The sequence below is a fragment of the Rattus norvegicus genome, chromosome 4 (assembly GCF_036323735.1).
Source record: "Rattus norvegicus strain BN/NHsdMcwi chromosome 4, GRCr8, whole genome shotgun sequence".
Lineage (NCBI taxonomy): Eukaryota > Metazoa > Chordata > Mammalia > Rodentia > Muridae > Rattus > Rattus norvegicus.
Window position 1 is genome coordinate 169,801,413 of NC_086022.1, and position 14,317 is coordinate 169,815,729.

General features: G+C 47.5%; 1 protein-coding gene across 8 annotated transcripts in view; it reads left to right on the top strand.

The window, feature by feature from the left end:
- Fam234b (family with sequence similarity 234, member B) overlaps window positions 1–14,317 on the top strand; it is a 74,374-nt gene that overhangs the window by 21,762 nt on the left and 38,295 nt on the right. For all 8 annotated transcript variants that reach the window (XM_039107912.2, XM_039107913.2, XM_063286372.1 and 5 more), the window contains exons 6-10: window positions 5,329–5,476; window positions 5,803–5,944; window positions 7,057–7,200; window positions 7,384–7,465; window positions 9,382–9,537. In XM_039107912.2, the coding sequence (XP_038963840.1) occupies window positions 5,329–5,476; window positions 5,803–5,944; window positions 7,057–7,200; window positions 7,384–7,465; window positions 9,382–9,537 (672 nt within the window). The remainder of the gene's footprint in view (window positions 1–5,328; window positions 5,477–5,802; window positions 5,945–7,056; window positions 7,201–7,383; window positions 7,466–9,381; window positions 9,538–14,317) is intronic.

Here is a 14,317-nt window from a genome sequence, read left to right on the forward strand (position 1 = left end):
TTTGCTTTACCCAGCTTAGCTCCAGGATCTGCTGCCACCAGCCCTAACCTGGACACACACACACACACACACACACACACACACACACACACCACACACACATACACACACACACACACACACACACACACACACACACAGAGCTCTGGTACCTTTTAATTTGCCTACTAGGCATAATTGCTGGGCACGGATCACTCCTGCCTAGAAAAGTGTGCCCTTACCAATTTATTATCTCCATTTTCCTCCTGCACCAAATGTAGTGGCTCGTTCCACCTAGTCCCTGCAAACATCTTTGGCCATCTTCCCATAGTGGAGGCCACAGGCCCTAGCTGCCCCCTGGGGCCTTACATGATTGCTGTGTTCTTCTTCCAAAGTACGACAGATCTGCCACTTTCCTTCCTTGTGTTGTCTCCTTTTCCTCCTGGGATCTGGAAGTCCCACCTGTACCTTCCCCACCCCTCCTCTCCCGCCCCTCCTCCCCACCTTCTTTATTGACACATCAAGAACCAATTGATGAGTGGAATTTTAACATCAGGACCTCCCTCTACATAAACTAACCAGACTAAAATCCTTTCTGATTCATCAAGGACCAAAGGGAGTGCCAGAAGAAGACAGATTTTCAGTGTGGATGTGGTAGCTCATATTTATAATTCTAGCACTTGGAAGCTGAGGCAGGAGAATTGTTGTAAGTGCAAGGACAGCCTGGTCTACTTAATATGTTCTAGTCTGTCCAGTATACCACAGTGATGCAATGCCTTGATTTCCTCCCTTCCCCCTCAAGAAAGATGAACTTTGATTCCAGCACAGTGACCTCATAAGTCACAGTTCAGACGTTGTGGAGCAGCCGCTTGGTACACAGACGAAATAAAAGACCTTTTCCCCAGTCTCAGAGAAGATCAAATTAATGAGCAGTTATCTCAATTAAAATTTTGTTTGTTCTTTTGAGACAGGCTCTTACTATGTAGCCCCAGCTGGCCTCAAACTCACCTAGATTCACCTGCCTCTGTCTCCCAAAGGACTAGGAGTAAGGTATGTGCCACCGTGACTGGCTTGCAATTTAAATTCAAGCTATATGCAGCTGGGTGGTTGCGGTGCACATCTTTAATCCAAGCACTCGGGAGGCAAAGGCAGGCAGATCTCTGTGAGTTGAAGGCAGCCTGGTCTACAGATTGAGTTCAAAGACAGCCAGGACTATACAGAGAAACCCTGTCTTAGAAAAAACAAACAAACAAAAGGGGGACTGTATATATTTTATTGTATATATGGATGCTTTACCTCCATATATGTCTTTGTACCACTTGTGTGCCTGGTGCTTTTGGAGAGGAGAAGTGGGCACCGGATCCCCTGGGACTGGATTTATCGACATTTGCGAGCCACCATATGGTTGCTGGGAACCAAACTCAAGTCCCCTGCAGAAAAACCCATCTTTGCTGGTCCCGCCTTTCTTACTTTAAAGATCAATATCACTGGCTCAGTCTGTTTTATTTTTATTTTTGAGACAGGGTCTCCTTTTGTCCCCCTGCCTCAGATTCAGATTTGCCTGCCTCGGCTAAGTCATTGACCTGATATAGGAATTATTCACATAGAGTTTTATTTTAAATAATTAATTTCTATGTACGAGAGCCCTGTCTGCTAGTACACCTGCATGCTGGAAGAGGGCGTCAGATCCTGTTGTTGGAGAATTGAACTCAGTACCTTTGGAGCGGCTGAGCTATCTCACCAGCCACCTCACACAGCGTTTTTAAACTTTGTATCCTAGCCAGTATTCAACGTGGGGGTGGAAGGACTTTGTTCCTGCTATAGGACGTGATTTTCTGAAGGCGTGAGAGTGTGGGAAACTGCTTTCTGACGGAACCCAGTTCTCATAGCCCAGCAGGCCTCATTCTTGTGCATCAGCACATTTGGAGATCTCGGTTCTTTTGTTTGAGATTTTGGGGGACAGAGTCTCACTGTTATCTCAGGCTTGCCTTAGTCTTCTGATAAGTTTCCCTAATACTGGAATTTCAGGTCTATACCACCAGGAGTAGCAGAAATTCTAGTCTCAATGCCCCGTCTGCTTCTTATGCCCGGGAATGTGAAGGGCGGTGGGCTAGGCTTTTGAGACTCTCCACACTACAGGGCCCTTGTGAGAGGAATCAGCTCGCCTGCTCTTAACTCTGACCCTACCTGTCTGTTGGTCAGCTGTCCTCACAGAGTTTACTCATTTGAGCAGTAGTATGCAGATGATATAAGAGTCTCCATGTTGCCTGAAAGTGACAGTTACGGGATGTTCCGAGAGAGCAGATGGATTTAGGCCGTGCCTACTGCCCGCTTCTGCCTTGATTACAGGCAATGAGTGGGAGGAGCTGTGTGAGGCACAGACATAGAAAGGGAATACATTTAGGACTGTGACTTAAGAGTAGACGAGTCCTTAGGTCTGGGAGGGGTATGAGCTGAACCTGGCAGAAGAGCCTGCTTCGGTACGTGGGGACCAGTCTGGTCCAGAATGTTATGGAGAAGGGACCTGAGAAGCCTGTAGCCATTGCAGTCACACTGTGTGTCGGTGTGAATGTGAGCCCAGACCCATGGCCCTGTGTGTCCTTCTCACGCCCCAGGCTAACGCTAATGGCACTGATGTGTGAGCCCCCTTGCATTGCTAATCAGCTCGTGGGCTGCAGTGTTGGTGGAGGAGTTTATGCTCCCAGCCTCCATTCAGAGTTCCACTTCACAGTTCCCATTTGGCATCTTGGAGTGAATCGATCTCCATCTAGCTCAAACCCAGGGACTGCCTGACCCCACTAAGTCAGTTACTCCAAAGGCTAAGTATCCATTGCTGACACAGTCTCCTCAGAGACAGGGTGCTCCTCTTCCCCTGAACCCCATCTGCCCATAGGTTCTTTAACATCCGCAAAGAGCTCTGTTCATGGTTACCTCCACCCGAGGATACCATTACTTCTTTTAATGCAGATTCAATTTCTGTTCGTAGCTGAAGACTTTCTAACATTTGCTCCTGGCTTATAGTCACCAAATGAGCTCCTCTCTTTTCATTAATCAATGTCTCAGTCAGGGTTCCGTTGCAGTGAAGAGACATCACGGCCAGGGTAACTCTCGTGAGGTCAACCTTTAATTGGGGCTGGCTTTAGGTTCAGAGGTCCAGCCCATTATCACCAAGGCAGGAGCATGACAGTGTCCAGGCAGGCATGGCAAGGGAGGAGCTAAGAACCCCACATCTTGATCTGAAGCTCACTAGAAGATGGATTCCCTCAGGCAGCTAGGAGGGGAGGGTCTCAAAGCCCACCCCCATCATGACACACTTCCTCCAACAAGGTCACACTTGCTAATAGTGCCACACCCTGGGCTAAGCATATTGAAACCACCATAACCAATTAATTGGTAAAATGATTTCTTCCTATAATTTTGATTCATCTTCCAACCTAAGGCCCTTTAGAGCATTAAGTTTGCTATATAGTGTTTTAGCTGTGCTATATGCTTACTCTAGTGATGTAGTCTTTGACAGGATGTTTTAGGACATACAAGAGCAGAGTGCTATGACCTTCCCCTAAAATCTCCCCTCTGGTATTGACAGAATAAGTCATTTTTGATGCGTGTGCTGAAAACCACACTGGTCTATCTTTTCTATAAGAATTCATAATTATAAACCTTGTCAAGCACTTTATCGAGGGTCTGGGGCAGTGACTCAGTGGTTGTGCTTGCCTCTCTTTCAGGGCACTGGAGCCTGGTACCCAACCCTTGCGTCACATGACTCTCAGCTGCCTGTAGCTTCCCTTCATGGGGATCGAATGCCCCCTTCTGGGCTCTAAGGGCACCTGCTCACACACAGCATATACTACCCGTGTGCACATGCGCGCGCATGCACACACACACACACACACACACACACACACACACACACACACAAAATAATGGAGAAACAGAGTCTTTAGAGCTCAGGCTAATAAGCTGTGGCCAGTGGGTTAAGTTCGTCCCACTGTTGGTTTTCCCACATAAATTTTTGTTGGAGCATAGTCATTTCCTGTTCTCCCTGTGACAGACTCATGCCAGGAGAACAGTAGAAAGCAGTTGCTACTGAGACCTCACCACTGGAGAGGCCTACAATATCCACCAGCTGGCCATTTGCAGAGAAGTGTTACTGATTTCCAGAGCGAACTTGACAGTGGCCAGGCCAGACATGTGACGTTGTAGGAGAATTCTGTGGGCTGATACAGGGGCACACCAGTGTGTTAGCCACTGCTGAGATCTAATACCTGGCAAAGTCATCTGAGGGGAGGAAGGTTTCACCGTGTCTTACAGTGTCAAGAGCCAGGATGCGGGGAAGGCATGGTGGGGGCAGCAGAAGCTGAGGCACTGTCACATTGTATCCACAGTCAGGAAGCAGGGAAGTCCATGCTCACTCCTTTCTTTCTATTGCAACTAAATTTCATTTATGTGTGTGCATGTGTTTGTATGTATGTCTGTATGAGTCTTTGTGCACACATGTGTGTATGTGAGTGTCCTTGGGAGGCAGATGAGTTTTGATCCCAGAGCCAGAGTTGCAGGGATTCATAAGCTGCCTGACTTCAGTCCTGGGATCGGAACACCGGTCCTCATGGTTGAACAACAAGTACTTACAACAGCCTTCTCCGTAGGCCCTGATTTTTTTTTTTTTTTTAATTTTTGTTCAGTTAAGACCCCAAGCTGATAGGATGAAGCTGCCCACATCTAGATTTGGTCTTCCTACTTGATTAAACTTTCTAGCTGGAGAGATGGCTCAGTGGTTAAGAGCACTGACTACTCTTCCAGAGGTCCTGAGTTCAATTCCCAGCAACCACATGGTGGCTCACAACCAACTGTAATGGGATCCGATGCCCTCTTCTGGTGAGTCTGAAGACTGCGACAGAGTAGTCATATACATAAACAAACAAATCCTAAAAACAGGATACTTAAGATAAATATTTTTAAAAAAAAGAAAAAGAAAAAAGCTTTCTAGAAACATCTTCAGAGACACCCAGAGCTGTGTTTCCTTGGGGATTCTAACTCCTCTCAAGCTGGTCATTCGGATCTCTCTGGTAAAAACTGGTTATTGAGTAAAGACCCTCCCTTGTATCAGCATCGTATATTTAACTCTCCATCTTTAGGCGATGACACAGTCGATGACCACTGTGATTCCTCATCTGAGGAATCTTAGATACTCTTCATACACATCTAATCGGGAGTATGCATTCGCCCCGGTTCTTATCTCCGGGGGAATGAGCAAGCACGTTAGGCTTCGTGCTCTCCAACCACTTAGCTCATGAAGCCTTCGGAAATGAAAGGCTCTATTAATACGGCTCCTTTCTTTTACTTCTTCAGCCAGATCTGTGTTTCCTGCTCGTATCTGGCCGAACAGGGAGTCCCGTGGGCCGACCTGTGAAGTATAACATCGTGGGAGTGGGGAATCTGATTGGTCCCCAGGTTTACATCACCGCCAGTGGAGCTGTCTACATCCTGTTTGGCTTTGGTAAGAAGCAAGGCTGGCTTTGGCTTCTGCTCCCCTGGTGTAGGTGTCCTGGCTCCTGTGAGACAGGGGCTGCTGGCGTTGGCTCTTTTCCGTCTCCATTATAGGGCCTGTCCCCTACTGCAGGTCATGAACTCTGCCTCCCCTTGATGCGGTCTCTGGAGAGGGACAACCAGCATCAGCTTGATCACTTTCCCATCACTCCAAGTGGGACCGCACTGGGGTGGGATCCGCCCTGTGTCCCCTGCCCAGAACCCCACCCTGGGAGATAGCCTGGGCGAGTTCTTTTAAACCCAGCTTCTCAGTGTTGGCTCTTCCTGTGGCACTAGGAAACATACAAGCCGTCGCCCTGCGGGACATTTTTGTTCAGGCCCAAAACCGAGACAGCTCACCACCCTCTCTGCAGATAGAAGAGCCCGAATGGGAGAAGCACAGATCTGTCAACCTTTCTGAGCTCATCGATGTTTACAGGTATTGCCCATCCATGTCTTTGACTGTAGAGAGGCCTTCTGGAGACTCATACATCATGGGGTCTCTGAGTTTGCGCTGACTAGTGAGTGAGGGCAGAGGTGTGGGGAAGGGGAGCTAACCTTAAAATACCAACCTATGCCAAACACAGCGAGGAATCGTGTCTCTTGGTGTGGAATGTTGGCTGTAGGATTATGTCATACATAGACTATAAGGATTGGTACTAACATGGTTAGGACAGCTAAAGGATGCATTTATAAAATGGCTGGAAAGCTGTGTGGAAGCTTTCACCTTTTCTTCCCTGTATTTTCCTCCTAACCAAAGATTCATCATGATAGACCAGGAACAGGATACATGAAATAAAATATTTTAATTTTTATGTACTTCTCAACTTGTGTTGTCATATGCAGTGATCTATGTATTTTACCTACACAACTCTTGGCTTGAGTAATAATTGTTTTGTTCCTTTCTGTCAGAAGTTGCAAGTCATTTCTAGCATTTTCCCTCCTCCGGTATTATCATGTTATTTTAGCGAATTTGATGGAATGGTTCCAGTAATGTAGAAAAAGAAATAATTTGATGAAGTCAATGCCAAGAGTTACTGCCCAAGCTTAATGACAATTTCAGGCCACCTGTTCCCATCTCTGCCTGTCCTCTGTGTCCTTGTCCTTGGCTCTGTTACTGTCCCCAGAGGGTCCAAGTAGAGAGGATTTCCAACCAGGAAGAGTTGGGAGTCCACATCATGGACTGCGGTTCACTCCTCTGCAAATTGAAAATATTTGGAAAGAATTGTGTATGCACCCAACACGTACAGGCCGTTTTTTTCTTGTCATTATTTCCTAAAGTGTGTAGATTGCAAACATTTATACATTGTACTGAGAGTTATGACTAATCTAGACATGGCTCACATTACATAGGAGGATACTGGTTGTATGGAGAAAATGTATCGTTCAGTGTAAGGATGATGGGCATGTGAATTTGGTACCTGCAGTAGGTCCTGGCACCAGACACTAAGGGACAATTGAATACACAGTTGTCATCAAACATCAAACATCAAACTGAACACATTTCTCATCCACACCAGAGAGTGACTGTTGGGTTTTTGTTCAATGTAGTGATGGAGTTGAGCTTCTCCAGTTGGTGAAGGCACCAGATTCCAACAGCAGCAGCCTCCTGATTACAACCAGACAAGGCCTGGTCCTGCTTAGGGGACAAGACCTTACGCCTCACTGGAAACTGAATCTTCAAGGCCTGCGCAGGTTCGCAGCGCAGAGCACCCTCGGTGACTGCTGTTCTGAGCAACTCTCCTCAGAGTTAACTCTCCCGGGTTAAAATTATCTAAACCGATTGCTCGTTGCCCGAGGCTGGTGCAGGGGAGGGGAAGGAGGGAGGCGCCCTTTCTTTCTGTAAATACTGTTGATTGCCCCCTTGTCTGTCTGCAGCCAGCCCACTCCTGGGTATTTCACTGATGACCAGACGCTGGACTTCCTTCTGCAGACACAAGACGGAGTTGGGATGAAAAAGGTAAAAGAGGGTCTCGAATCAATCAGAACGTTCGGAAAGAACGAGCTGTGTCCAGCCCTGGGTGAGACACTGGGAAGAATAAGAACTGGAAGCCTGGTCTCTCCCTTCAGAGAACTCCAGTCTAGTAGATGGATAAAGTGGAAACTCACAGACCTTTGCTAACATCTGCAATAGCAGCTTTTTTTTTTCCATCTTTATTAACTTGGGTATTTCTTATTTACATTTCGATTGTTATTCCCTTTCCCGGTTTCCGGGCCAACATCCCCCTAACCCGTCCCCCTCCCCTTCCCCTCCCCATCCTCCCCCCATTACCGCCCTCCCCCCAACACTCACGTTCACTGGGGGTTCATTCTTGGCAGGACCAAGGGCTTCCCCTTCCACTGGTGCTCTTACTAGGATATTCATTGCTACCTATGAGGTCAGAGTCCAGGGTCAGTCCATGTATAGTCTTTAGGTAGTGCCTTAGTCCCTGGAAGCTCTGGTTGCTTGACATTGTTGTTCATATGGGGTCTCGAGCCCCTTCAAGCTCTTCCAGTTCTTTCTCTAATTCCTTCAATGGGGGTCCTGTTCTCAGTTCAGTGGTTTGCTGCTGGCATTCGCCTATGTATTTTCTGTATTCTGGGTGTGTCTCTCAGGAGAGATCTACATCCGGTTCCTCTCGGCCTGCACTTCTTTGCTTCATCCATCTTGTCTAGTTTGGTGGCTGTATATGTATGGGCCACATGTGGCTCTGAATGGGTGTTCCTTCTGCCTCTGTTCTAAACTTTGCCTCTCTATTCCCTGCCAAGGGTATTCTTGTTCCCCTTTTAAAGAAGGAGTGAAGCATTCACATTTTGGTCATCCTTCTTGAGTTTCATGTGTTCTGTGCATCTAGGATAATTCAAGCATTTGGGCTAGTGTCCACTTCTCAATGAGTAATAGCAGCTTTTCTAGACTAATTTTAGGTTCTTTCTGGAGCCTGTACTTTACAGTTAGGTGGGAGGGATCATTTACAAGTCTGGGTAGGGAAAGGTAGGTATAAATGGATGTCTTATTCCAATACAGTCACAATCAGGTTTAGAGAAGTCAGAGCTCAGTGTCTGGGCATGTGGGAAGCTTTTGCTTAAAGACATGGGTAGGGTCTTTAAGATTGGATTTATGCTATGCACAGCACAGATAACCAGGTCAGGAACACTAAGACCAGAGCTCAGAGGCAGAGGTGCCATGACAGGTTGAGGGATGCTGACCCACGGTGTGAGCATTTCGCCTTTTCTGCAAGGTTGTGTGTAGGCGGACGCAATGCTTTGGCAGCCATTTTCCATTCAGTGTTCAGAGTTATAGAGTTTTTGTGTTCCTTTGTTTTGCTTTTTTGAGAAAGGGTTTCTCCGTGTAGCCCTGGCTATCCTGGATCTCTCTCTGTGGACCAGGCTAGCCTTGAACTCACAGCAGCCCTCTTGCCTCTACCTCCTGAGCACTGAGATTGAAGGTGTGCACACCGCTGCACAGCTCCGAGTTTTAGTTTTAAAAAACAACCTGCCTAGATTTTATGTTGACAATCAAAGCCAACCAACTAGGGGCCGAAAATGGCCAATAAAACTGTTTATGCTTCAGCCTTGCAGACTTTCCTCTTACTATTTCTTAAGTAGCACTGCAACAACTGTTGATTTGGCGTTCATTACCCTGCAGTAGGTCCAGCAGGTAACCTAGAAAATGATCTAAGTGCACACGAGAGCGTGTGTAGCTATGTGCAAATGCTTGCCCTGTATAAAGGGACTGGCTCTGTCCCCATGTCATGTCAGGTATTGGAGCCCAGCGCCTCACAAACATGGAGGAGGATGAATACCCGCTCTCGGGAGTGTTTGCCTTAACGTCTGCCTTTGTGCTTTCTTGTCCTCTGCTCTCCTATGGACCGGCTCTCCCCATCTTCTCATTCGCAGATGACGGTGGTAGACGGCAGCTCTGGCTCCATCGTCTGGAGTTACAGGGTTCCATGTCACGTGAAGGAAACCCCAACCACTTCTGCAATCACTTCAGACCAGAAGTCCGTCTTCCTCTTCTGGGCAGAAGCGCTGACTGCTGCCTCTCTCAGTTCTGTGAGTGAGGGGGGATAGAGGGATAGGCGGTGGGAATGGGGGAGGGTGGGGCAGTTCCCTTCTCTGTCTCACAGCCATAGCTGCGGTGGCTCCACGGGGCTGACTGGGGCTTGTGATGTTTTCTCAGCAGTCACCTTCTAAGGGCTTGAGTGGAAACAGATTTGTGCTCCCCAGGTGGTCTTCCCCTTTGCCTTCTCATGAAGGATGCGAACACTGGCTGCTGCCCTCAACTACAGACTGACTACAGTGTCCTCAACTACAGACTGACTACAGCGTCCTCAACTGCAGACTGACTACAGTGTCCTCAACTGCAGACTGACTACAGTGTCCTCAACTGCAGACTGACTACAGTGTCCTTAACTACAGACTGACTACAGTGTCCTCAACTACAGACTGACTACAGCGTCCTCAACTACAGACTGACTACAGTGTCCTCAACTACAGACTGACTGACTACAGTGTCCTTAAGTACAGACTGACTACAGTGTCCTTAACTGCAGACTGACTACAGTGTCCTTAACTACAGACTGACTGACTACAGTGTCCTCAACTGCAGACTGACTACAGTGTCCTCAACTGCAGACTGACTACAGTGTCCTTAACTACAGACTGACTACAGTGTCCTCAACTACAGACTGACTACAGCGTCCTCAACTACAGACTGACTACAGTGTCCTCAACTACAGACTGACTGACTACAGTGTCCTTAAGTACAGACTGACTACAGTGTCCTTAACTGCAGACTGACTACAGTGTCCTTAACTACAGACTGACTGACTACAGTGTCCTTAACTACAGACTGACTGACTACAGTGTCCTCAACTACAGACTGACTACAGTGTCCTCAACTACAGACTGACTACAGTGTCCTTAACTACAGACTGACTGACTACAGTGTCCTCAACTGCAGACTGACTACAGTGTCCTTAACTACAGACTGACTGACTACAGTGTCCTCAACTGCAGACTGACTGACTACAGTGTCCTCAACTGCAGACTAACTATAGTGTCCTTAACTGCAGACTGACTATAGTGTCCTTAACTACAGACTGACTACAGCGTCCTCAACTACAGACTGACTACACTGTCCTTAACTGCAGACTGACTACAGTGTCCTTAACTACAGACTGACTACAGCGTCCTTAACTACAGACTGACTACAGTGTCCTTAACTGCAGACTGACTACAGTGTCCTTAACTACAGACTGACTACAGCGTCCTTAACTACAGACTGACTACAGTGTCCTTAACTGCAGACTGACTACAGTGTCCTCAACTGCAGACTGACTACAGTGTCCTCAACTGCAGACTGACTACAGTGTCCTCAACTCAGACTGACTACAGTGTCCTCAACTGCAGACTGACTACAGTGTCCTCAACTGCAGACTGACTACAGTGTCCTTAACTACAGACTGACTAACTACAGTGTCCTTAACTACAGACTGACTACAGTGACCTTAACTACAGACTGACTACAGTGTCCTCAACTACAGACTGACTGACTACAGTGTCCTCAACTGCAGACTGACTACAGACTGAGTACAGTGTCCTTGACTACAGACTGACTACAGCATCCTCAACTACAGACTGACTACACTGTCCTTAACTGCAGACTGACTACAGTGTCCTCGACTGCAGACTGACTACAGTGTCCTCAACTGCAGACTGACTACAGTGTCCTCAACTCAGACTGACTACAGTGTCCTCAACTGCAGACTGACTACAGTGTCCTCAACTGCAGACTGACTACAGTGTCCTCAACTGCAGACTGACTACAGTGTTCTTAACTACAGACTGACTAACTACAGTGTCCTTAACTACAGACTGACTACAGTGACCTTAACTACAGACTGACTACAGTGTCCTCAACTGCAGACTGACTACAGACTGAGTACAGTGTCCTTGACTACAGACTGACTACAGCATCCTCAACTACAGACTGACTACACTGTCCTTAACTGCAGACTGACTACAGTGTCCTCTACTGCAGACTGACTGACTACAGTGACCTTAACTACAGACTGACTACAGTGTCCTCAACTGCAGACTGACTACAGCGTCCTCAACTACAGACTGACTACAGTGTCCTCAACTGCAGACTGACTACAGTGTCCTCAACTGCAGACTGACTGACTACAGTGTCCTCAACTGCAGACTGACTGACTACAGTGTCCTCAACTGCAGACTGACTACAGTGTCCTTAACTACAGACTGACTGACTACAGCGTCCTCAACTACAGACTGACTACAGTGTCCTCAACTGCAGACTGACTACAGTGTCCTCAACTGCAGACTGACTACAGTGTCCTTAACTACAGACTGACTACAGTGTCCTTAACTACAGACTGACTACAGTGTCCTTAACTACAGACTGACTACAGTGTCCTTAACTACAGACTGACTACAGCGTCCTCAACTACAGACTGACTACAGTGTCCTTAACTACAGACTGACTGACTACAGTGTCCTTAACTACAGACTGACTGACTACAGTGTCCTCAACTACAGACTGACTGACTACAGTGTCCTCAACTACAGACTGACTACAGTGTCCTTAACTACAGACTGACTACAGTGTCCTTAACTGCAGACTGACTACAGTGTCCTTAACTATAGACTGACTACAGCATCCTCAACTACAGACTGACTACACTGTCCTTAACTGCAGACTGACTACAGTGTCCTTAACTGCAGACTAACTATAGTGTCCTTAACTGCAGACTGACTACAGTGTCCTTAACTACAGACTGACTACAGCGTCCTCAACTACAGACTGACTACAGTGTCCTCAACTGCAGACTAACTATAGTGTCCTTAACTGCAGACTGACTACAGTGGTAGTCATGGGTGGGTTAGGGGTAAGAAAAGCACCGTGAGGTACCATGTACAGAACCACAGGACAATATGCTGCCGTGGACGAGGAGAGATCATTGTTTGGATCATTGTTGGGCAGAAGTTGGCCAGACTCTAAATCAGTATTTTTAGACAGCAGAGTGTAAGAAGGGCGGGAGAGTGCTGGGAGCTGGGTGCAGAGGAGGCCTAAGCTGAGGGGTCGGTGGGAATCATGGGTAGGAAAGAAGCTCTGATACCTTGAAGGCAGATGTCAGTTTTTTGTCTCATACCGCAGTATCCGGGTGGAGTGTGTGAGCAGCAGGGTGGGGTGGGCGGGGCTGCTCTCTAGAATGTGTTGGAGCTCAGCCGTACCCAGCTGACTTAGTCCAGGGGAATGGGAACGCACTCTGCCTCATTTGTTATGTGCCAGATGCTGGGACTATCTGTGGGAAACTGAGCTTAACAGGAACCTCTGGAGAAGGCAGGGGGTCCCAGGACAGGGGGGCATGGTAGACACACAGTTCTGAATTTGTCAGCCATGACCTCCCTACAAGTTACTTTGTTCTTTTTTTTAAGACCCTCTGTTCTGTACTCACAGAGATGCTAATCTGTCCCCTCGCTTTGAGGATCAGACTTATCTGAAGTCCAGGGTATGGTTCTAGTTCAGCCATGCCCTCAGTCCTGGTTTCCTCATGTACTAATGAGGGGATTGGACCAGATGCTCTTCCAAATGAACTCCTGTATGGAACTCCAAGGGTATCTTAAGAACACGGGGGCCCAGATATGAACTGTGGATGGGGCTGGCAAGATAAAAATGTCCTTGTGAGTAAGTTGACCAAGGTTGACAACCTGAATTCAACCCCTGGGAATCCTGTGGTAAGAGAGGAAAACTGACACCCCTCCCTCCTAACCAGGAGTCTTCCAACCTCTGCTTGCACACTGTGGCACATGGGCCCATATACGCATACACACAACATACACAGGTGTGTGAACAAAAGAAGGGACATTGATTTTAGTCAAGGGCGATTAGGGAGTATTTTGTGAAGGAGGTTGGTTACAAGTTAGGGCTGAGGACGAGAGGTTATATAGGAGGCTGCGGTGGGGAGGGTGCTTAGATGGGCGGAGACAATGTGAGTGATTGGCACTGGCTCTTTAAGGAACCAGAAGGATTTGATGTGGATGGAGAATATCCTCAGAAGTTTCTTAAAGCACAGGGTTGGTAACAAACAAGTGCAGATGGAGTTTAGAGTTCAATGATGTGAGAGCATTAGCTTTTTGTGTGGTCGGTCGGTTTTGCTTTTGTTTTCATTTTGCTTTGCTTTTGAGATGGCATCTTTCTACATAGCCCTGGCCATCCTGGAACTCACGATATAGACCATGCCGGCCTTGAACTCACCAAAGTTCCTATGCCTTTGCCTCCCAAGTGCTGGGTTTAAAGCATGCTGCGTGGCACCCAGACTGAAACGCTTCAACTTTTGTGCTGCGAACGTTGGGCTCCATTCTGTAGGCGTGAGGGAAGCGTTCAGTTATTTTCATGTCATGTTAGCTGAGCCTATGGTCTGTCCCTCCATACATGGGCAGACAGAAATGGATTCCTCTGCTTTAAGGCCTCACCGAGGGAGTGTCCTGGACCCGCTTCCCCGTCAGAAGGGTGCTTCTCATATAGAGTCCTTGGAGGCGGGATCCAACTATCTCTGTACTTTAACAAGTGTGTGGCTGTCCACACATGGGCTACCACAGTCCGTCCATCCCCACTCAGAAGGCATGATGATAAAGTGCCCCTGTGGGTGTTTCTCCTGCTGCCGGTTTCGTCAGCACTCAGATCTTAGCACATTGTATTTATAATTGGTGGTTTTCCTTGGTTTAGTAAGTCTGGCTCTCTGAGGGGCTGCTAGGTGATTCTGGTATTTACCCTGATGCTTGCTATTGCTGTCAAACCAAGTCTTTA